The sequence below is a fragment of the Urocampus carinirostris genome, unplaced genomic scaffold, assembly GCF_059441175.1.
Source record: "Urocampus carinirostris isolate Australia breed hairy pipefish unplaced genomic scaffold, RoL_Ucar_1.0 HiC_scaffold_42, whole genome shotgun sequence".
Taxonomy (NCBI): domain Eukaryota; kingdom Metazoa; phylum Chordata; class Actinopteri; order Syngnathiformes; family Syngnathidae; genus Urocampus; species Urocampus carinirostris.
Window position 1 is genome coordinate 24,572 of NW_028283149.1, and position 24,420 is coordinate 48,991.

Below are 24,420 nucleotides of genomic sequence, written 5' to 3' on the forward strand. Positions count from 1 at the left end.
TTACAAATGTGAATTCCATGTCGTTGGAGCATTTTTTTCAACTTTTGAATTATCCTGTAGGCCCGATTAAACCTCCTTGTGGGCCGTATGTTCGACACCCCTATTTTAGACGAAACAAAGTGTGTCCGGTTCCGAAACCCAGAACTTGACATTTAACGGCAAACATTTCCTTTTGAAGTGTTCGTTCGATTTACGACCTAAATCAAGATCCAATAAAATCATCAACAATGACACCAATTATTTTATAGGATGGCAAATAAATAAAAAATACAAATGACTTTATGGAGGACAAGCGCTTACCAGAAACACCGATTTCAAAATACTGAAACACTCTTTCAAACAATTATAAAAGTGTACGTCTTCTTTGTGTATTTTTAAACACGGAAGCTGCCTACAGCGTCGCTATTTGCCTCAGCGGAGAAATGAGTGTACTGCAAATATCATATACAACGCTTGGGCCAATACAATGACTGAACCATCAAATGCAAACGTGTTGACATTAAAGGGACAGTTCCTCCGAATGGTACAAAATAATTAATTCTCTGGCACCATGCTACTACGGGGTACTCATTTGACAATGGTTTCGTTCGCATTTTACAATACAGTGCCATCTAGTGGTCAAATAGGACAATGTACCTTTAACAAGTGGGTGGCTTAGCTCAATTCAGTCCTGAGCTACGGCAGCCCAAGAGTGCCACAATTCAATTCAAATTCAAACGAAATTTCCATTCAAAAAAGGTGTCATTTTTAAATAGCCTTTATAATATTTTAAATGATTTTTAGTTTTTACTTTTAGGAGCCGTTTACTTTTTTATAATCATGTCATTTGAAAAAAAAAACATTGAAATAAAAACGGACTTTGCACAGTTGCATCAAATCAATTTAGATCATCCTAAAAAGTATACTGCGCTCAAATTTAAAAAACATGTAGAATTTATTGATGATATCTTCGTTTTAACAACTGAATTATGGCTTCCATATTGCGCTCTGACTGAATATCTAAATTTTAAAACAAAGATGTTTTGATTTAAAATTAAGAATCATAGTACCGTATTTTCCAGACAATTGTGTGTACCTTGTTAGGAAATAAACTATTAAAATGTATCGTTTACCAAATTGTTCAAATTAGTTATCGGACTCCATTAACCAAACATAGCCTTCATTCACCTAACAATGCATGCTCGTTTCTTTTTGTGAAAAATCGGACAAGCGACCAGCATTTGTTGAGGACCTGGGAAAAAAATGATGGCGCCCAACTGGCCCCGCCCATGTGGCGCCAGCTGGTGTAACAGAGTTGAAATTTGATTGTTTTGAATGTTTTTTTGAATTCTCACAAAATCTGTGTTTTTGTTGTATTACTGTTAATATTCCGGTACCTCATTCAGTTGTTAAGTCATGGGCGTCTGCGACTGGTTTTTTTCGTTTGGCACTTTATGGGCTTCAGCGCTTGCCGTAGCTTAAGTGATTTTTGTAAGCGCTGAAGGTAAGCTGTGCCCAATATCAGTTGGATAAAAAAAATGCATATTTTGCTGGACATTTGAGCTGCTTTCGAAATTATTTTTGTATATGAAGATATATAAGTTGTTCTAAATGATGTGTATTAAAAAAGCACTAAATAAGAAGTTAATACAGCTTGAAATGAAAATGCAACATGTTTTGTTGCAAACACGCCACGAGGTGCGGCCTGTTGAGTGATGACCCGTTCTTTTGTATCTTCAATGTTTTAGATAATTGCAGTCGAGAACAGAGACCCCTGACTTTTGTATTGTTTTATTTACTGAATGCAGGTACGTGGGAAAGTTATGTTCATTGTTATTATCGAAGTTTCATTATTAATGTGCTCGCATGTTGTCTGCTTGCCGTTGCTGAAGTGATTTTTGTAAGCGTTGAAGATAATTGCAGTCGAGAACAGAGACCCCTGACTTTTGTATTGTTTTATTTACTGAATGCAGGTACGTGGGAAAGTTATGTTCATTGTTATTATCGAAGTTTCATTATTAATGTGCTCGCATGTTGTCTGCTTGCCGTTGCTGAAGTGATTTTTGTAAGCGTTGAAGATAATTGCAGTCGAGAACAGAGACCCCTGACTTTTGTATTGTTTTATTTACTGAATGCAGGCAATAAACCAGAGATTGTGAAACCTTGGGTCGTGCATGAACGATGGTCGCTACACTAGCATGTTGACAGATTGGCTCCCTGTCAGTATTTAAACTCTGTCCCGTCAGTCCCCTTTTGTCGGTCTGTCTGCGAATCTCTGTTTTACACGGCAAGCCCTATTATCGCCTGTTTCATTGCTTTTGTTTTACTCATCCCATCTTTGATGGAAGAATATTTTTGGAGGGAAAACATTCAAGGAGAAGTGTAAGTAATACTCGTTAATCAACCCATTTTGAAAGGTTTTATGATCGTTTCGCCCGTTAGGCTATTTGTAGTGGGAACCGATATCAATCCATCAATTATCTACACCGCTTATCTTCAGTAGGGTCACGGGGGTACGGGAGCCCATCCAAGCTATCTTCAGGCAGTGGGCAGGGACAAGCGACCGGCATTTCCACACAGGGGCAGATTTATTTTCTTCAATAATTTGACTTGAGTGAACTCCATCGAATTAGCCAAATTAGTGTCCCTCTCGTTCTCCCTCGATCTTCTCTGATCTTCCCACGTCTTTTCACAAGCTGGCGTGCTGGCTCCTCCCATGGGCGTGCCGACTCCTCCCATGGGTGCGCCAGGTGCCAGCTTCACCACCTCCTCGTCGAAGGGCGTCGTGATGTTTGTCCTTTTGCGTCTGGCCTTCTCCCGTCAGCACTCACAGGAATTCTGTTATCAATATAAGTCTGATGCATTCCAGACAACCTAACGTTCTAATGTACCTTGAAGAAAAACAGTCGGTGAATCTCTACTGCAAACTGAGTACATACTTTAAAGTATATTCTAAAATTACATCGTCAAATGTATAAAATCCTTCAACCCGAAACCTCCAAATCTACCTGATATTCAAATGTGTGCCTTAAAAGGACAGTGTGTAATATTTAGTGCCTCCTAATTGTACAAAACATCAATCATAGGTCTAGAAACAGTTCTTTTTTTTATAGTGGAATCCCTAAAAGTCGCTGCCATGTCTGTCTGGCATCTTGCTGCCTCGCTGTGCTCATTTGGGAGCGTTTTTCATTCGCGTTAGACAAAACAGTGCCATCAAGTGGTCAAATGTTACTCACCGTGCTTGTTTTGGTGGCATGGGATTTGGTTCCTGCGAGTTGACTCTTGATGACAGAAAAGACAAAAATCTGTTGCTTTCGTAAAGTTTATTAGAAAATGTCCACAAAATCATCGATTCATACTTCACACAATCCATCATATTCTAGGCGGATATTCACCCCAAATAAATCTACATCTCAGTTTTTGTTGGGTCTCCTCAATTTGGTCTTCAGCTCAGACATAAATGGATTTGAAAATCTAAAAAAAAAAAAAAAAAAACACAAAATGGAACAATTAAATGTTTTCCTTTGAAAGTTACACTCGATAAAAAAACATTTTTAAAGAGCCATGAGGCTCTTGAACATTTGTTTTTTATTAGTCGACTAAATGTGCGTTCGGGGCGGCGTTATCTCAGGATTTAGAGCGCTCGTCTCGGGATCAAGAAGTCGCAGGTTTGATTACCGGATTATCAAAGTGTCTTTGGGCAAGACACTGAATCCCTAATACCCCCAATAAGCAGGTAGGCGCCTTGCATAGCTGACTCCCTATTGGTGTGTAAGTGTGAAGCACATTGTAAAGTGCTTTAAATAAATAAAATAAATAGTCTGCATTTCTATAGCACTTTGAGTCAATGAAGACCTCCCAAAGCGCTTTACAATGTGCTTCACACTTACCCATTCACACACAGACACCAACAGGGAGTCAAGTGCTATTAAAATTTAAAGATGGCGAAAAAGTCAAAAGAACATACATCAATTTCATATTTTTAGCATTGAATTTGATTCAATTTAATGCAAAAACATAACAGATGACATCAAAACCAGATACATTTTTATCTTATTAATTCATGTTTATGATGTGAATATTACATTGACCCCCAGAAAATTAAAGAACATGAAAAAATGTATATCATTAATGCAGCATCTATTAATGCAAAAAAATAACATGAAAACATTAAATTATTTTGGTCATGATTTTTTGGGGATCAAATCTGTAGAATAGAATATACCTTTATTGTCATCGTTACAAAATGGGTTAACATATTGTGACAACGAAATTGGGCATGACACTCCAGTATCACACATTCACAGTGAGGTAAAAAACCCAAGAAGATAAAGGAACAGAGAAGATAAGGTTATGAAACAAGGAGGATAAGATGATAGTTATAATTTATCCAAATTTACACAAGAAATGTCAGCATGTATGTACAGGAATAACATACTGAATACAGTGTTGCATATGCAGATAATGTAGTTTTAAAAATGTAGTGAGGTACATGACATTATGTAAAGTTCCAAAACAAATGCAAATTAAGACATAACTGGCACAAATTACAACATATGACTATATTAAATTATATATCCATCCATCCTCAGGTCTTCATTGAATTGAAAAGTGCTATAGAAATGCAGACCATTTAAGAAAAGGTAGCTTGAAAAACGTATCAGTATAAAGACTGTAGATTCGTTTTTAGAAATGTATATATTAAATCGGTTTATAGTAGCATGGTATGATTACAAAAGCAATCCCATCAGCTAGATTGGCATGAATACGTGATACTGACTACTTTGACATAACTGCCGTCAAAGTCTTGTTCCACGGACAGACAGACCATTTCTTCCTCATGCCATGAGGCTCTTTAACTCCACCCGGAGGAGTAAAAGCCCACATTAAACCCCACCCCATCATTTGCATGACCCTATTTCTATGACAGTGTGTATTTTATGTAGCACTATTTAAATACTCTATATCAACACGTTATATTGGGTATTTCTATATTCTATTTCTTTTATTTTAATATTATTTTATTTTCAACACAAGGATTCTAACGTATATCGGTTTAGCCGCGAACGCTAGCTAGCATATTGCTAAGCTAATGCTAAGTCGGCTTCCATGAGCAGGCCTCACAAGAGGAAAGCCAACGAGTACCGTCCGGTAAAACACACAAAATGACCACAAACGCACCTAAATCCTTGCGAAATATGCTCCTTGTTGATTCTGTCTCGTGTGAGCGGTTATAAAATCCAGTTTTGCTGTTAAGCTGACAAGAGAAAACGTGCGACGTTTACTAGTGTGTGCACACGCGCCGGGAAAGGAAGTGACGTCACGGAAAAACCACATAGCACAGATGCGCGACAGCGGCCACCTTTGGCGAAACCCAGAAATACAGTTTTATTTTGAGAACAGGATTTTGAATATTTGAACTGAAGTTCTAACATGCATCGTTTTTAGGAGTACATTAAGTGTTATTGCACGACTTTTAACGAGCACTATGGTTATGACGCACTACTTTTTCAATTTAATCTTAGGCCAACTTCTATGCAATCTCGTTGTCACAGCATATCCCATGTTGTAACGATGACAAAAAAGGCATATTCTATTCTATTCTATGCAGTGCGGTGTAAATATATTTGCCTATGCATCCTGACAGTATTTCTCCTTATTTCTTTTTCAAGTCTTTTTTTATGCGTAATTGAACAAAATGCATACATACTTCCATACAAAAATGGCACTGTAACCTTACTTAACATTAAAACAAATTGTACAAGGGAACAAATACAGAGAAAAATTATGAAACATGCCAGGGGGAGTAAATATGATTTACAAATGGTTAGGAACTAAACATATTAAATGCATTGATTAACAAATTGTTCTAAGTAGTTATCTGACTCCATTAACCAAACATAACCTTCTTTCACCCAAGAATGCATGCTCGTTTCTTTTCGGGAAAATATGGGCAAGAGACTGACATTTCCACACGGGGGCAGATTTATTTTCTTAAAGTATTTACCTAAGTGAATTCCATCGAAGTATTGTCGAATTAGTCTTCGTCGAGCCTCCTTCTCACGATCTTCTCCCCCATCTCTCTCCTTCCGTCTCCCGTCTTTTCACAAGTCGGGGCGTCGGCCACCCCCCCATGGGCGGGCCAGGAACTCCCCACGTCGCCACCTCGTCTGACCGGTGACGGTCAAAATGTGCCTGAATACTCAAGTAACCGCGGGATTGAGACACATTTTAAGTGGCATATTTGTATTAATGAGACACAGGCTTTGGAATTTTTATTTCGAACATTTTAGAAAAAAAATCAGTGAAATAAAATGTGCTGAAGAATTTATTTTGTTTGGATGGCCGGTATGGCGATTTTGTTTGCAGTCTTCTGATATATGGTGTGGCTCTCTCCCCCCCAAAAAAATTTACTTTGATTTATGGCTTTTTGCGTCAAAAGGGTTCCCGCCCCTGCCCCTGGGAAAACAGTTGGGATCTTCCAGGGAATATTCCAGATAGAAGTCAGTGAACATTTCTTGGATTCTCATTTTCCGAGATTCACTCGTTTGGCCTGTTGGAATTCAACTATCAAAATGTACCGGTTACCAAATTGTTTGAATTAGTTATCTTACTCCATTAACCAAATACGACCTACATTCCTCCAACAATTATGCGCGCTCGTTTCTTGAGAAATATGACCATGAAGGCCGACATTTCCACACGGGGGCGGATTTTATTATTTCAAACAGCAGAACTAAGTGTATACAGGAGACCGCTGAAGTCATGTAGGAGTGTGCAGGAAGCCTCTTTCCGTTATTGGCTTTCTCTTATTGGCTCACGTCTCCTCGCATTATGGCGTGCCGGCTCCTCCCATGGGCGTGCCAATCAGTTGTTTGCGCGCCTTGAGGTATGGCTCTTCCACGACAGCGCCTGTCGTTCTGCGTCAGCAAATCCATGAGTCCCGTTATCGAAATTCCTAGACAAAATATGATGCATTTCGAACAGCCTGCTCTGACCTGTTTTTGTACACTGAACCAAAGCAGTCAGTGAATATCTTCATTGCATTAAACTGAATATGTGTAACTTGTAGTCAATCGTATAAAATCCTTTATAGTCAAATGTATAAAATCCTTTAGGCCCGACCTCACCTCTGGCGCCCCCAAGTGAATGAAGTTTGAGACCCCTGGTCGACACTATCCTGTCCAAACGCAAATATTATTATTGAAATAATCATGGTAGTGTAGCATTTATTCTCAACAGTATTATAGAGAGCCTCCTAATGGTACAAAAATCCAAATTTGAATGATTGGCAAAAATACATAAACTATCTTCCCAATGATGTGGTGAAATTTGCATTACTTTTACATAGCAGAATCTGAGTAGTCACACCCCCACGTTTGTCTGGGATCTTGCTGCTACGCTGTGTTCATTTGCTTTTCCATGACTTAGACAATACAGTGCCATTTAATGACAAATATGACACACCACAGGAAATTCTAGCTCTTCTAACCAACCCATGCCTATATAACACGTTTGTCCTGGAGTGCTGCATCTCATATTGTAAATAATGTCCTGGACATTGTAATCACAAGACAATGCTAATTCTCTTCAGAGATTTGGGTAATATATTCAAATAGGCGATCACCGAAATGAATACATTTTTATTTCTTTTACAAACTACAGAACATTTACAGGGAAATCAGTCCAATTGTTTTTGCAGTATTTTTTCTTTCAGCCGGTGGATCTCTGGAACAAGATGTATAAAATACACCGATGCGTTTTTCTTCACTTTTGAAATGGATCGCAAAGACGGACGTACCTTCTTTCAGTCTCTGGATTTCTGCGACTTGATGTTGAAGCTGTTGTTCCATTGATGCGCATTTAGTGCAAGCTGCAAAAAAAAGGATTGATATAAATTTCCTGAAGATTATCCACTTGAAATATTCCCAGTCTTTAGTGTTTAAAGGCACAGTGTGTCTCCAACTTCCAACCAGTTAAAAAAAAAAAAAAAAAGTTGAACACTAGACAAAATATGTGAACTATCATACCCATGTTCATTTTCAGGAAAACAATTATAGGTCAAAAAATTTCTGGCGCCATGCATGTCCGGTATCCCCCCGCGCATCAATGGCCCTTGCTTCTACAAGACAACACAGTGCCATCTAGTGGTCGAATATTACACATTGGGGCTTTAAATTCTCAACAGTATTATAGAGAGCCTCCTAATGGTACAAAAATCCAAATTTGAATGATTGGCAAAAATACATAAACTATCTTCCCAATGATGTGGTGAAATTTGCATTACTTTTACATAGCAGAATCTGAGTAGTCACACCCCCACGTTTGTCTGGGATCTTGCTGCTACGCTGTGTTCATTTGCTTTTCCATGACTTAGACAATACAGTGCCATTTAATGGACAAATATGACACACCACAGGAAATTCTAGCTCTTCTAACCAACCCATGCCTATATAACACGTTTGTCCTGGAGTGCTGCATCTCATATTGTAAATAATGTTCTGGACATTGTAATCACAAGACAATGCTAATTCTCTTCAGAGATTTGGGTAATATATTCAAATAGGCGATCACCGAAATGAATACATTTTTATTTCTTTTACAAACTACAGAACATTTACAGGGAAATCAGTCCAATTGTTTTTGCAGAACTTCAAGTATTTTTTCTTTCAGCCGGTGGATCTCTGGAACAAGATGTATAAAATACACCGATGCGTTTTTCTTCACTTTTGAAATGGATCGCAAAGACGGACGTACCTTCTTTCAGTCTCTGGATTTCTGCGACTTGATGTTGAAGCTGTTGTTCCATTGATGCGCATTTAGTGCAAGCTGCAAAAAAAGGGATTGATATAAATTTCCTGAAGATTATCTACTTGACATATTCCCAGCCTTTAGTGTTTAAAGGCACAGTGTGTCTCCAACTTCCATCCAGTTTAAAAAAAAAAAAAAAAGTTGAACACTAGACAAAATATGTGAACCATCATACCCATGTTCATTTTCAGGAAAACAATTATAGGTCAAAAAAATTCTGGCGCCATGCATGTCCGGTATCCCCCCGCGCATCAATGGCCCTTGCTTCTACAAGACAACACAGTGCCATCTAGTGGTCGAATATTACACATTGGGGCTTTAAATATGACCTTACTGACTTAGATGTGACACATTAATGTACTTATTACACATTTATTTTCATTCACTACATTTGTCTTTTCAGTACTGAAGTTACATACTATTTTATACACCAACTGGAAGGGTTTAGACAAGACACGTGAAGTGTCTTCGGAGTCAGATTTCAGGCTAATACATGTTAAAACCTTACAGTACCAACACACAACTGCCTTTAGAAGTCAGAACCAAGCACTCGTCTGACTTACCTGAGCCTTTTTCCACTTGACGGAGATTCACTTGTGGCTTGAGGCCTCCAAGCTTGGCCACGCCATTATCTGCGGCACCTGAAGGTAACATGGAACATAATACAAACTTGTGAGATGGAAATGGGTCCCTTATAGTTTGATCCATTCAAAAACACTGTTTAAAGGGCTCATCAATTTGATGCATGGCCAAATTCAAGCACTTTTAAAGGAGTTTCAAAGCCAATTTGGCCACTTCTCCGGTACCATTCTAAAAGAATAATACATTACTATATAGTTATGAAGAATAAAAGATCAATTGTCATTATCATTACTATTATTAATCACACCGGAACTAAAAATGTACTTAAGGTTGGTGGTGATAGCCAAGGAAGCCGATTCTTCTTGAAATTAAAGGAGCTGTACAGAATTTAGAACTTTGTTGCTCTATGCTGCCATCTCCTGGCTTGCGTCATCATTGAAGGCCCAGTCACCTCATGATGCGTTTGCATTTCTTAGACGCGCTCAAATAAACTGGTGTCACGGAAGTCAGAATGTCAGATTTGTTAAACAACATGGCAACCTATTCGCGCATTTACAAGCACTTCACCCAAATTCAAGCACTGTAACCCTAGAAAACACAACATTCAATTTCAAGCATTTAAGGATTTCAAGCAGCTGTACGAACATATTAGGTTCCAAGACAGGGGGCTCAGGGGAGAGCTGGTGAGGGACTGCAAGCTCTTCCCGCCGGTTTGTTTTTTCCTTTACATTCGCTCGTGTAGCATGAAAGTGGTGAAAGTAAGAATTGGCCTGCTCCTCGTCCAAACACCAACCACCCCCAAAATGTTTTTTTTTCGAGCGATTCAAAGAAAAGCACGCACATCATGAATGAGGGTGCAATCGTGACTTCAAGCCAGTAGATGGTGGCGGAGAGTAAGAAATTCTGCCTAACTCCTCTAAGCGACGCACCATTTTTAAGAGAAGCCTAGTCGGGGAGCAAAGTAGGGAAAATTTCTTTTTTCACCTGTGTCACACGGAAGGATACGGTCAACAATATTGAGATTCGAAGTCACATTCATTTGCGACAAGTAGTCTCAAAAGCCTATACACACTACAGCAGGGTTGTCAAAGTCATTTGAACTCGGGGGCCACACGATAGAACAAACATTCTGTCGGGGGCCGGACGAGGAGATTCAAGAGAAAGAAAAAGAGAGACAAAGAAATAAGAGAAAGAGGGAGGGAAAAGGAGAGAGGGCAGGAAAAAGAAAGAGAGAGAGAGATAAAAAGTCGTGAAAGGGGGAAAAGAAAGGGAGAGGAAGAAATCCAAAGAGAAATAGAAAGACAGAAGGAGAGAAAAGAAGGGTAGGAATGGAGAAAGAGAAAACAGAGAAAAGGAAAAAAAGGAAGTTAGAGCAGAATAAGGTTAAAAGACACAAAGAGAAAGAGACAAAGAGCAACAAAGGAAGAGAAAAAGAGAGACACAGAGAGTGAAAGAGACAGAGCGTGGGAGAAAAGGGGTGAAGTCAAATTGTCAAGTCAAGTCAAGTCAATTTATATAGCCCTTAATCACAAAAATGTCTCAAAGGACTGCACAGGATTACAGTTACAAAATGACACAATGACCTGATCTTAAACCAGCATGCGGGCAAGGAACAACTCAAAAACCTCAGTGTGAGGAGAAAAGAGAAACCTTGAGAAAGGACCTCACATGTGGTAATCCCCCTTCCAGGATTGACCAGGGTGAATTACAATTAGCATTACTGTACACATAATAGTAAACATAAGGTAAGATAATGAAAATGTCCGGAAAGTGCATGACATCAACGACGCCCCCAGCCTGCAAACCAGTCCAGAAAGTCTATGACGGCCACGACGCTGCCTCCCGTCTCTGCCAGCCGGTAAATGCAGGGGTTGACATGCTGCAGGTCAGACGCCGGTCCGCTGACCCATCCCAAATCATCCTTCTCCTTCGTATCAGCCAGGCAGGCGTCGGAAAGAGACAGGACAAAACAGAATATGAGGTGGGCATCAATCATAAGCTCATAAAAAGAGAGATTGAGAGAAATACAAGTAGAGTGTCTTTGTTCGAGGCACCTGGCTTTGGCAACATCAAGTTGCCATTTTTCAACCTGCAACCTGCAGCTTGTTTTTCTCTTGCGCTTCTCTGAGTGTTGTCTCGCGGGCTGGATTCAATCCCATAGCGGGCCTAATCTGGCCCGCGGGCCGCCTGTGCACCACAGACTATCAACTGCAACCATCCCCTGATCTAAAACCTACACGATGGCAAGGAAAAACTCAAAAACCTCAGCTTGAGGAAATGAAGAAACCTCGAGAAGGGGCCGCACATGAGCTAATCCCATTTCCAAGTTTGAGAAAAATGACAACGTCATATTGATGTCCTATTTCCCATTTTTACCAGTCTTGCTCTTCTTTGCTTCCAACTTTGCATCCCTGCTCAAGTCACGCTTCCTTGACTGGGGAATGTGGACTGAAGCAGTGGCCGCTAAGGAGAAAAAAATGAAAGAGGACATCCATAAAACCAAGTTTAATCTTGAGTCATTACCTTTATTACCTGCAACGGAAGCCCGACCTGATCTCGGTCCACCGAACGGGGGCTTCTCCACCCCCGTCTTCGGCCTGGTGGCTGGTGTCGCGGAAAACGGGGAAATGACACCGGCGCAACAAAGCATCAATCGCAAGAATTCAACGTCTTACCCGATGTTGTCGGATGCAGACTAGCTGCACTGGACAATGCTGTCGTCTAAAAAGACCCAAAAAACAGAAACGAAAAGACGAAAAGTCATTGTTGATCCCCAAAACGGCCGCACCGTTTACACCGTTTAAATTTGCTAGCAGTGAACGAGATTTTAGCTCGTATCGCATTTTACGGGCTATAAGGCGTAACTATAAAACCCCAAATTTCCCGGAAATTTAAAACGGTGCCTTATATACGCACACTGACAAATACAGTGGCTAAAATTGGAAACGCATCGCTACAATGAAACGTACTGCGTACGGTAACCGTTTTACCTTTGGGAAACATAGTTTAGGAGTGTCCTATAGTGGTTAATTGTCGCTAAAAGGGAAACAAAAGAAGCACAACCACTTAGACCAGTGTTTTTCAACCAGTGTGCCGCTGGAATTTGCCCAATTTTATCTTTACAAAAAAATCCGGCCATTATTCAGTATTTTTGCCATCTTCAGACAAGGAACTGCAATAGGTTAAAGTAGGCTTAACCGCATTTGCTCAAAGTGTGTATTTCTAATCAGTTGATGCTCCTATTGGCATTCTCTTAGACTTCCAGTCTTTGTTTAAAGGTGTCAGTGCTTTTCCATGGGGTTGGTCGTTTGTCTTTGTCTCAACATACCAGTACTTTTCCGTGTCTTGCATTTTCAATAAAACACAGAGGCAGACGGGGGGAGGGGGGCTAGAGTGAGTGAGTGTGGACGAGTCAGTTGCTTGTCTTCTCTGCTATTCTCCCCGCTGCAGCTGGTTAAAAACATAACAAGTCCTTGCCTAATTTTTTTTCGACCGTTAGCCAATTTATAGCTCTCCCACACGTCAGTGGTCTGCTTCTTAGACCGCAAAAATAGTCATCCAGATCAGTAGGTGGCAGTAGATTTTTATATACCAATTGACCGCTCATGAGGTAGCACACTCCATTTAAAAACTTAATTTGTTAAACAAAGCGGTTGAAGATAGCGCTGTAAAAAATTAAAACAAAGCACATCATTCTTTTTTTATTTTAAGTAGTATTTTCTTCTTTTTATATACTAATGTTGTGGAATGTGGATAACAACTCATGATCAGTATGTAGCCATCTGGTGGAGGTCGTGGGATGACGTTGTTGCAAGAGGTCACAAGCTGATTGAGGGAGCCGGGGCGGACGACCTTCACGAGATATCTTAACTTTATTTGAGATCACTGAAAAGCCAATGTTGAACATCTAGAACTTTGAATGTGTCCCGAATGCAATAAAGCGCGTTCCCTTTTTGCCACATCTCCTCTCTGCGTATTTTTTGGATCGACGCCCAACGACGATCGCTCCAAAACTAATGATCTGCATATGAGGTAGTACAGTGAAATATTTGACATCGCTTCATTTTCAAACATTGTGTGAGAGTAGCAAACATATTGCAATGACTTGAATGTACTCTTGTTTTAATTGTTAGCACATCTTAGCTTAGAATGGATCTGTATAGTTAAGCAAGCTGACGGGACTTCTTGATACTTTTTAGGTTTATGACGACTTTATAAGGGTCACGGTTGAGACTTCTCAAGGTTTCTTAATTCCTCATGTTGAGGTTTTGAGAGTTTCCTCGCCTGCGTGTCGGTTTCAGTACAGGGGATGGTGTCATTGAGGCCCGTGCGGTCCTTTGAGACATTTCCGGATGAAGGGCGTCACAAAAAAATGGGAATTGACTCGAAAAACGTGACAAAAGAAATATTGGGAGGGTGCATCTTGTAGTCCAATGCGAATTATAGTGTGGAAATTACGGTACATTGTTTGTAGCCTTAACGGATCGTTACCAACAGCTTTGTCCGAAATTGCAATATTTTTGTCATTACGGAGCCTTGGCTTCCCCGACGCCACAGTCCAACGAGCAGGACGCACGCTTCACCGGCACGACCGAGACGGAGACTCCGGTAAAAACGGGTGGGGGACTATGCGCTGCAATAACAGCCGAATCATTGATACACACTGCTCACTCGATATAGAGTTTCTGGCAGTATCGTGTAGATCCTTCTATCTACCGAGAGATCTAACTGTGGTCATTGTGGTTGCCGTTTACGTTCCACCGGATGCTAAAGTTAGCATAGCGCTAAATCCCCAGCCCGCTGCTATCAATAAACAGCAGCTCGCACACCCCTACGCAGCTTTTATCGTCGCCGGCGACTTTAATCGGGCATGTTTAAGGACTGTACTTCCCAAATTCATTCAATACGTGGACTGAGCAACCGGGGGAAAAAAACACTGGACCGTGCGTACAGTAAGATCAAATATCTAGTTGGATCCAGACATCTCTGTCTGTCCCTCACCCCCTCATACACCCCCCTCCGGAGGAAAACAAAGCATGCAACAAGGACAGTACAAACGTTTTCTTTGTTCTCTTTATCCTCACTGTAAAACGTGGACCTGGAGTGCCACGTCCAATTTCGTTGTCACAATATATTCAACCCATGTTGTAACAATGACAATAAAGTTAGATTCTATTCTATTCTAATCACGACCACCGATTTCAGCAATTTCCAGACGTCAACTTTTCCACTTCCACCCGTGCCGGCGAGAAACTCAAATTTTCATTACCTGTGCAAGTGTCTTCCGTTGCGTGGAGCTGGAACCCGAAGACGGTTTCTCGCTGCGCCTGGGAAGCGACGTCAAATGCGACCGTTTCAAGAAAGGCAAGAGCGATTTTGCGGGCGCTTGAGACGGAAGCGTTTTTGAAGGGCAGACGTCCGATGTCGCGACAGCCGTCACCCGGGCTTCTGGTTCGGAACAGAGGTTTGGCTGTTCCTCAGGTCCCGGCAATTTGCCGTCTGTCCTGGCACAGAAATCCACCGTTTTGCAGCGGGGCAGGGGTGTGGAAGCGATAAAAGGTCTTTGCTCCAAGGTGGGGTCAAAGATAAACGTTTCAGCCGGGTCGTAGGTCCTCGATAGCCGAGGAGGACTCGCCTCGAAGGTGTTGTGCCGACTCCCGGACAAACCGGTCTCCGATAGAGTGACGGCGATGTTTGGCGCCGGTTCGGCGTCAAAAGTGTTGCAGTGACGGGAGACCAGGCTCGATTCTGCCGACCGGACGTCTGTGGTGCGATTGGCTTTAGACTCTGGATCTTGTTCCGGAAGTCCACTCAACAAGGAGACACTTTTATCATCGGAGATGGGCTTCTCTTCTGGTTTTGGAGGGACGCTCTCTAGAGATGCAGGTAAAACGGGCTCCGAATTCGGGTTCTCGGACTCCGCAATGCGTTCGGGACGACATTGAACGGTGCCTTTTGTGTCCCAGGTGTCAAGTGCCAGCAGATCAGAATTCGTTATGTCCATCGTGAAGTTCATTAGGTTCTGCGATGAACAATCTAAAGAGTCATCGGTAAAGTCCGGTATGGTCTCCGTCTGCAATGAGAAAGGAGAAAAATATGCATTCAAGTTGGAACATTGGTCAATGTTCCCTGTCATTTTCCCCGAGTCTGAGCGTTGACACAAAGTCGGTGAGCAACGCTTGAAACAATAGTGAGCAACGGCAATCCCAAGTGTGGCAAATAAATCATGATCAAACATGTCCAAAACTTGACATCGTGTTACATTTTGCTGAGTTTTCGGCAATGCAAAATTATTTTTCACTTTTGAATGAATTGACTACAAACATCATTTGTTTTTACAATTATTTCTCAAGATTTCCATTTCTTTTATTCCTGGTATCTTTTGTCGCATAATATTAACATTTTGGGGTTCTTATTGAGTCGGCCCCCCTCGGATGGGTCTGGCCTTGATGCGGCGAGGGGGCTTGCGTGTTCCAGTGACCCTGGAGAGCGATACCGTCGGGAGCTTGCTCCTGGTAGGGTCACCCATGGCGGGCCGGTCTCCGGGGTAGGTTCCAGACAAACAAAGACCCCAGCGTGTCGGTACGCTGTGAGGTGGCAGCCCCACCAACCGACTATCCTGCGGAGGGCTAACAACTCACCCAGGAGAAACACACTTTGTTACGAAACTGACCAGAGAAAGAAGCCGGACTGACCAACACGGTAACGGACCCCAGCCTGCCCCCGACCAACGAGTACGGATCGATCTTCGTCATAAGACCCGTGTCGCCACCTGGAATGTCCAGACACTCCTTCGCCCCGGAGCTGCCACCCTGCTGTCCCGAGAGCTCTGTCGCTATAACATCACCATGGCAGGGCTCTGTGAAGTACGATGGCAAGGCAATGGTGAAACAACAGCTGGCAACCATTGCTACATCTGGAGTGGCCCCGAGAGTCGGACCGGCCTTTACGGTGTGGCTCTTGCCATTCCAAAAGCCCTCCGGAGGTCCCTCATCAGCTGGACACCAATAAGTGACAGACTACTGTCTGCTCGATTCCTCCACCATCACGGCAAGATGACAGTGATCGTCGCCTACGCCCCCACCGATGTCGCTGATGAGGATGCGAAGGACGCGTTCTTTGACCAACTCCACCAGGCTGTCAACCAAGCCCCACCACACGACGTCACCATCATCCTCACTGATGCCAACGCCACTCTATCCAGCATTGATCGGTCCCCCGGCTCACCTGTCGGCACCACCTTCGTTGACAGCACAACAAACGACAATGGCAACCGCCTCCTCCTCCTCTGCCACCAAAACAACCTTTGTGTTGCTGACACCTGGTTTCCCCGGAAATGCATCCATCACTGGACGTGGTACAGCCCAGATGGCAGAACCAGGAAGGGATTGGACCACATCCTGATATCACGACGCTGGAAGTCGTTTGTAACCAACTGCCGGGTGTTCAGAGGAGCGCAGCTTGGCAACACAGACCATCGTCTGCTGGTGGCCCAGCTCAAGCTAAAGCTCCGAGCCAACCAGCACAAGACTCTGCCTCGCCCCGACTCCTCCCGACTCAGCGACCCCAACATCGCCAGAGACTTCAGTTGCTCCATCCGCCGCTCTCTTGATACCCTGGCTCCTGACAAGCTGACAGACTGGGCGGCCTTCAAGGAAAGTGTCCTCCAGTCTGCTCACAATGTCCTCGGACGCCCGCGATCCTCCCCGAGAAAGCCCTGGATATCAGAGAGGACACTAAACATCATAGACCAGCGGCGTGAGGCCCGACTCCGAGGCGACCTCACAGAGTATCGGAGACTGAATCGCCTGCGCAATGTGGCCATTGCTGAAGATAGGGAGAGGTTTTGGCAGGCAGAAGCCCAACAGCTTGAGTCCGCGGCCAACAACAACAACATGAGCCGCGTATTCAGTCTACTACGCCAAGCCCGTAGCGGCCCACACATAAAGACAGCCCTGGTAAAGGACTCAGACGGCAACCTCATCATGACAGAAGCCAACTGCCTCGAGCGCTGGAAGGAGCACTTTAGCCTCCTCTTGCAGCACAGCACCATCCCGGCTGATCCCACCCTCCTACGGGCTGCGAGCACAGCACCTCCTAACGACACCTGCTGCACAGACCCCGTAACACCCGAGGAAGTGAGAGCTGCTCTGAAGAAGCTGAACACCAAGAAAGCCCCCGGCATCTGTGCCATTACCGGCGAGATGCTCAAGGCCGGCGGTGATGGCATGGTGGAGTGGCTAACCCGCCTATTCAACCAGGTGTGGGAATCGGAGCAGCTGCCCACCGACTGGACCAGAGGAGTCATCTTGCCCTTCTGGAAATGCAAGGGCGACAGGCTTGTCTGTGGAAACCACAGAGGCATAACCTTACTCTCCATCCCGGGCAAGGTCTTTACCAGGATCTTGCTCAGCCGTGCCCTTCCAGCAATCAGAAGCTGCCGCCGTCCCCAGCAGGCTGGCTTTATGCCCAACCGCTCCACAACGGACCACATCTCTGCCGTCCGTTTGCTGATAGAAAAGACCCGTGAATTCCGTAAAGATCGCCATCTATATATCGGATTCATTGATCTGAAGGCCGCCTTTGACACCGTCTGCCACTCTTCACTGTGGAACATCCTCCAAGCTCTCAGAGCACCACCCAAGATCATAGCCCTGTTCAAGCTGCTCTACAGCAACACAGAGAGCTGTGTCCGTATCAACGGCATTGACTCCGACTGGTTTGCTATCTCCAGCGGCGTTCGCCAAGGCTGTGTGGCTGCTCCCGACCTTTTTAATTGCATCATCGACCATCTGATGTTCAGGGTTAGTGAGCGCATCCCCGGAGTGTCTTTCGGCAACTACCACCTGACTGACCTGGAGTATGCTGACGACACCATCATTCTCAGCACTTCCTACAGCCAGCTGAGAGACGCTCTGGGCATTTACAGCGAAGAGGCAGCGCGGCTTGGCCTGCAAGTGAGTTGGACGAAAACCAAGTTCATGTATGTCGGTGATGGACCAGATCCACCTCCCATCCAAATTGGTAGCGACATCGTAGAGCCTGTCAAGAGCTTTGTATATCTGGGGTCCATGGTGACAGACAATGGGGACCTAAAACCAGAGATTCTCCGCAGAAGAGCCCTGGCAGCATCTGCTCTGCAGTCTCTCTGGAAACCACTCTGGCGGCACCAGACCATCGCACGCAAGACGAAGCTCCGCATTTACAACCTCGCCGTACTCCCTATCCTGCTTTATGGCTCAGAAACATGGCCCCTGAACGACACCCTGGCCACAAGAATCGATGGTTTTGATAGCAGGGCTCTCAGAACCATCGAGAACATCAGGTGGCCCCAGCGAGTCTCCAATAAAGAGCTCAGAGCCCGCACGTGCCAGCCCCAAGCATCTTCCTTGGTCGCACAACGCCGCACCCGCTGGTTTGGCCATGTCCTTCGTCTACCACCAGACCATCCGACACGAGCCATTCTCCAGTTTGACCCAAAGGCCGCAGGCTGGAGACGACCACGAGGGAAACCCCGCACTCGATGGCTCGACGTCGTTGCGGGCGACCTCCAACAACACGGAGTTGCCGTAGAGGATGCAGAACAGCTGGCACAAGACCGCCAGCATTGGAAAAACCTGGTTCATCTGGTCGGCTCAACGCACAGGGACGGGACCCCCCGACCTTCGCTGGAGCAATAACTAACTAACTATTGAGTCGGTTGCACGATACACAACAGTATTTAATTACTTTTATGAGTGGAAGTACAATGTTGGCAACAAGATTCACTTGATATCATTGGAAATTATTTGAATGCAACACAAACTTTTTCCTCTTTTTCCCTGTTTTTTCTTTTTTTTAAATTCCTTTTTAAAATAAATCTCATTGTGTTTATTTTTTCCGAGCTGTTACTTTTTTCTTGCTTTTTTGTTCTCTATTACCTTTTTTCCCTTTATTTGCTTCTGGCTTTTTTTCCTGCTCTTTTTTTCCTCCTCATTTTGTTTCTTTTTTTCTCAGCTTTTCACTACTTTTTCATTTTGGTATTTTTTTCCATTTTGTTCTATTTCCCCCCTTCCTTTAAGTCATTTTGTGCAGAATTTTACATCCCATTTGCTCGTGTAGGGAATAAAGAAGCAAAAACAACCCGAAGAGCCGTTTGGGACCCGAAAGAGCCGGTCCTTTTTAGTGAGCCAAGCCGAAGAAGCCGGCTCTCAAAAAACTCTACTGACGTTACTCAACTTCAACCTTGACTTCAAAATACTGTATTTGAAATGAAATGATCTGCATTTCTATAGCGCTTTTCAACTCAATGACTTCCTAAAGCGCTTTACAATGTGTTCCACATTTCCCAATAGCGGCCTTGCAGCCATGTAAGGCGCTAACCTGCTTATTGGAGGTATTAGGGGTTCAGTGTCTTACCCAAGGACACCTCGACATGTAACACGGACGAGCCGGGATTCGAACTGGGATCCCTTGATCCCAAGACGAGCGCTCTACCTCCTGAGCTACTGCCGCCCAGCGTCAGGGGAACCCGTGTATTTTGACCTTCGTGCACTGTCACTTTGACTGAATTGGCTTCTTAATGAGCAATTTGGAACCCTGATTTTTGTGAGCTGGCTAGATTTTCTTGTGCGCGGAAAAGCTCTGGGTAGTGCGCAATTGCGCACACACGCAGAGGAACATTGGCTGGGGTTTGCATTTACCTCAATCGCACGGAAGGATGGACTGATGGGCAGATCGAGAAGTGTGATCTCCGGGAAAAGTTTCTCGTCCATCCTCCTCCTCACTTGTGGCGGAACAATGCTGCAGGAAACGTTTCATACAAAATGACGAGTTGGAATTCAAAATCTGTTCAAATGATATGAGCTACTTTCAAGTTAACCAGCGTTTTGTTTCAAGGCACACTACATTGTCCTTAGACTTTGTATAGAGCAGTGTTTTTTGACACGAGGCAGACTTATTTTCATGAAAAAAAATTGGAGGCACACCGTCCGCTTCAGTTGTTTTCAAGTTTAGCTATATTTTATGCGTTTTTATCATGATGAGGTTTTTAAGGTTTTCCTTTCCCTTTAAGGATTTTATATTTGATTTATTTGACTATAAGGGATTTTTTTACAATCAAATACAAATTACATTTAAATACAAATACAGGGGGATTACCAGATGTGTGGTCCCTTCTCAAGGTTTCTTCATTTTCCTCATGTTGAGGTTTTTGAGTTTTTCCTTGCCCTCATGTTGGTTTCAGATCAGGGGATGCTGTCATAATAATCTGAAATAATAGTCTGTGCAATAACCTGTGCAGCCCTTTGAGACTCTTTGTGATTAAGGGCATCACAAATAAACATGACTTGACAAAAGATATTAATTGGCTGAGCTGTGGGGCGAGGTCATTGTAGCCTAGACAAGAATGATGTTTACAGAAAAACAGCAAGAACGGGGACAAGGGCTGACGCCTGTGACGCGGGAAAGGAGACATTGTTTGGCTGATAAGCTTTCTTGTTGTGAGTTTTTTAGACGTGGCGGCGCCTTTTGGCGAGGAGGTGGTGAAGCTGGCACCTGACCCGCCCCATGGGGGAGGAGCCAATGCCCCAGCGTGTGGAAAAGACGGAAGACAGAAGAAGAGAGACGAGAGATCGTGAGAGGGAGGCTCACCGAAGACTAATTCGGCTAATTGGATGGAATTCACTTAAAGACTTTAAGAAAATAAATCTGCCCCCATGTGAAAATGTCGGCTATTCTTGTTCATTTTTCCATAAAGAAAGGAGCATGCGTTGTTAGGAGAATAAAGTTTGTTAATGGAGTCAGATAACTAATTCGAACAATTTGTTAAATGCTACATTTTTAGTAGTTTAAATCCTAACAATAGTCATTACTGAGAAGATTTGTTCACAAAGGTAGGTTGCTCCAAACATGCACAAAATTCTAGCAGCCAGGCGGCCTTGTTCATTTGGGGTACCCTGAGGCGTGTTCAGGAGAGTAATCAGACATGTAGTCGCTTGTTAATCGCTTGCCGCGCACTGCTGAACGTTTTGTAATCGCTCACTGTGATTGCCTTACTGATCCAAAATGGCCGACGACAGTACAATGGATTTCGTTCTACAGCTTGCTTTGAGCGAGTTGGCTGATATGAGCGACAGTTCGCATATTGACACAGTTAAGGTTATCCTAAACGCAGTGGAAGGGTCATACCTGTCTTGCATTGTTCACAAACATTACCAGGCAATGTAAGACGATACATCGCCAACAGCACTCGTCAGGGTGAGATCCTCCATCTTCTGCACTGTCGACGCCATGTTGGAAATCAAAGTAAGCGGTCTTTCTCCCGTGATTACTCGGGCACGCGAGCGCTCAATAATCACTGGCCGTTCAGAAGCTAGCGATAGCTCGCGATAGCAATCGCTCACTCTCCTGAACACGCCTCTGGTAGTAGATACTGATCACTCTGCCCCCTAGTGGACAATCTGTGAATTGCATCCTGTTACAAATGTGAATTCCATGTCGTTGGAGCATTTTTTTCAACTTTTGAATTATCCTGTAGGCCCGATTAAACCTCCTTGTGGGCCGTATGTTCGACACCCCTATTTTAGACGAAACAAAGTGTGTCCGGTTCCGAAACCCAGAACTTGACATTTAACGGCAAACATTTCCTTTTGAAGTGTTCGTTCGATTTACGACCTAAATCAAGATCCAATAAAATCATCAACAATGACACCAATTATTTTATAGGATGGCAAATAAATAAAAAATACAAATGACTTTATGGAGGACAAGCGCTTACCAGAAACACCGATTTCAAAATACTGAAACACTCTTTCAAACAATTATAAAAGTGTACGTCTTCTTTGTGTATTTTTAAACACGGAAGCTGCCTACAGCGTCGCTATTTGCCTCAGCGGAGAAATGAGTGTACTGCAAATATCATATACAACGCTTGGGCCAATACAATGACTGAACCATCAAATGCAAACGTGTTGACATTAAAGGGACAGTTCCTCCGAATGGTACAAAATAATTAATTCTCTGGCACCATGCTACTACGGGGTACTCATTTGACAATGGTTTCGTTCGCATTTTACAATACAGTGCCATCTAGTGGTCAAATAGGACAATGTACCTTTAACAAGTGGGTGGCTTAGCTCAATTCAGTCCTGAGCTACGGCAGCCCAAGAGTGCCACAATTCAATTCAAATTCAAACGAAATTTCCATTCAAAAAAGGTGTCATTTTTAAATAGCCTTTATAATATTTTAAATGATTTTTAGTTTTTACTTTTAGGAGCCGTTTACTTTTTTATAATCATGTCATTTGAAAAAAAAAACATTGAAATAAAAACGGACTTTGCACAGTTGCATCAAATCAATTTAGATCATCCTAAAAAGTATACTGCGCTCAAATTTAAAAAACATGTAGAATTTATTGATGATATCTTCGTTTTAACAACTGAATTATGGCTTCCATATTGCGCTCTGACTGAATATCTAAATTTTAAAACAAAGATGTTTTGATTTAAAATTAAGAATCATAGTACCGTATTTTCCAGACAATTGTGTGTACCTTGTTAGGAAATAAACTATTAAAATGTATCGTTTACCAAATTGTTCAAATTAGTTATCGGACTCCATTAACCAAACATAGCCTTCATTCACCTAACAATGCATGCTCGTTTCTTTTTGTGAAAAATCGGACAAGCGACCAGCATTTGTTGAGGACCTGGGAAAAAAATGATGGCGCCCAACTGGCCCCGCCCATGTGGCGCCAGCTGGTGTAACAGAGTTGAAATTTGATTGTTTTGAATGTTTTTTTGAATTCTCACAAAATCTGTGTTTTTGTTGTATTACTGTTAATATTCCGGTACCTCATTCAGTTGTTAAGTCATGGGCGTCTGCGACTGGTTTTTTTCGTTTGGCACTTTATGGGCTTCAGCGCTTGCCGTAGCTTAAGTGATTTTTGTAAGCGCTGAAGGTAAGCTGTGCCCAATATCAGTTGGATAAAAAAAATGCATATTTTGCTGGACATTTGAGCTGCTTTCGAAATTATTTTTGTATATGAAGATATATAAGTTGTTCTAAATGATGTGTATTAAAAAAGCACTAAATAAGAAGTTAATACAGCTTGAAATGAAAATGCAACATGTTTTGTTGCAAACACGCCACGAGGTGCGGCCTGTTGAGTGATGACCCGTTCTTTTGTATCTTCAATGTTTTAGATAATTGCAGTCGAGAACAGAGACCCCTGACTTTTGTATTGTTTTATTTACTGAATGCAGGTACGTGGGAAAGTTATGTTCATTGTTATTATCGAAGTTTCATTATTAATGTGCTCGCATGTTGTCTGCTTGCCGTTGCTGAAGTGATTTTTGTAAGCGTTGAAGATAATTGCAGTCGAGAACAGAGACCCCTGACTTTTGTATTGTTTTATTTACTGAATGCAGGTACGTGGGAAAGTTATGTTCATTGTTATTATCGAAGTTTCATTATTAATGTGCTCGCATGTTGTCTGCTTGCCGTTGCTGAAGTGATTTTTGTAAGCGTTGAAGATAATTGCAGTCGAGAACAGAGACCCCTGACTTTTGTATTGTTTTATTTACTGAATGCAGGCAATAAACCAGAGATTGTGAAACCTTGGGTCGTGCATGAACGATGGTCGCTACACTAGCATGTTGACAGATTGGCTCCCTGTCAGTATTTAAACTCTGTCCCGTCAGTCCCCTTTTGTCGGTCTGTCTGCGAATCTCTGTTTTACACGGCAAGCCCTATTATCGCCTGTTTCATTGCTTTTGTTTTACTCATCCCATCTTTGATGGAAGAATATTTTTGGAGGGAAAACATTCAAGGAGAAGTGTAAGTAATACTCGTTAATCAACCCATTTTGAAAGGTTTTATGATCGTTTCGCCCGTTAGGCTATTTGTAGTGGGAACCGATATCAATCCATCAATTATCTACACCGCTTATCTTCAGTAGGGTCACGGGGGTACGGGAGCCCATCCAAGCTATCTTCAGGCAGTGGGCAGGGACAAGCGACCGGCATTTCCACACAGGGGCAGATTTATTTTCTTCAATAATTTGACTT

At 42.9% G+C, this 24,420-nt stretch overlaps 1 protein-coding gene across 1 annotated transcript; it reads right to left on the bottom strand.

Annotated features, from left to right (window-relative positions):
- Positions 1-10,069: 10,069 nt before the first annotated feature.
- On the bottom strand, positions 10,070-21,747 carry LOC148345440 (uncharacterized). Its single transcript, XM_088325896.1, has 4 exons — positions 21,541-21,747; positions 20,055-20,154; positions 14,642-15,445; positions 10,070-11,299 (listed from the first exon to the last, which is right to left on the bottom strand). The coding sequence occupies exons 1-4, from the start codon at positions 21,549-21,551 to the stop codon at positions 11,153-11,155; spliced, it is 1,062 nt and encodes a 353-aa protein (XP_088182022.1). The 5' UTR covers positions 21,552-21,747; the 3' UTR covers positions 10,070-11,152.
- Between the last annotated feature and the right edge of the window lie 2,673 nt (positions 21,748-24,420).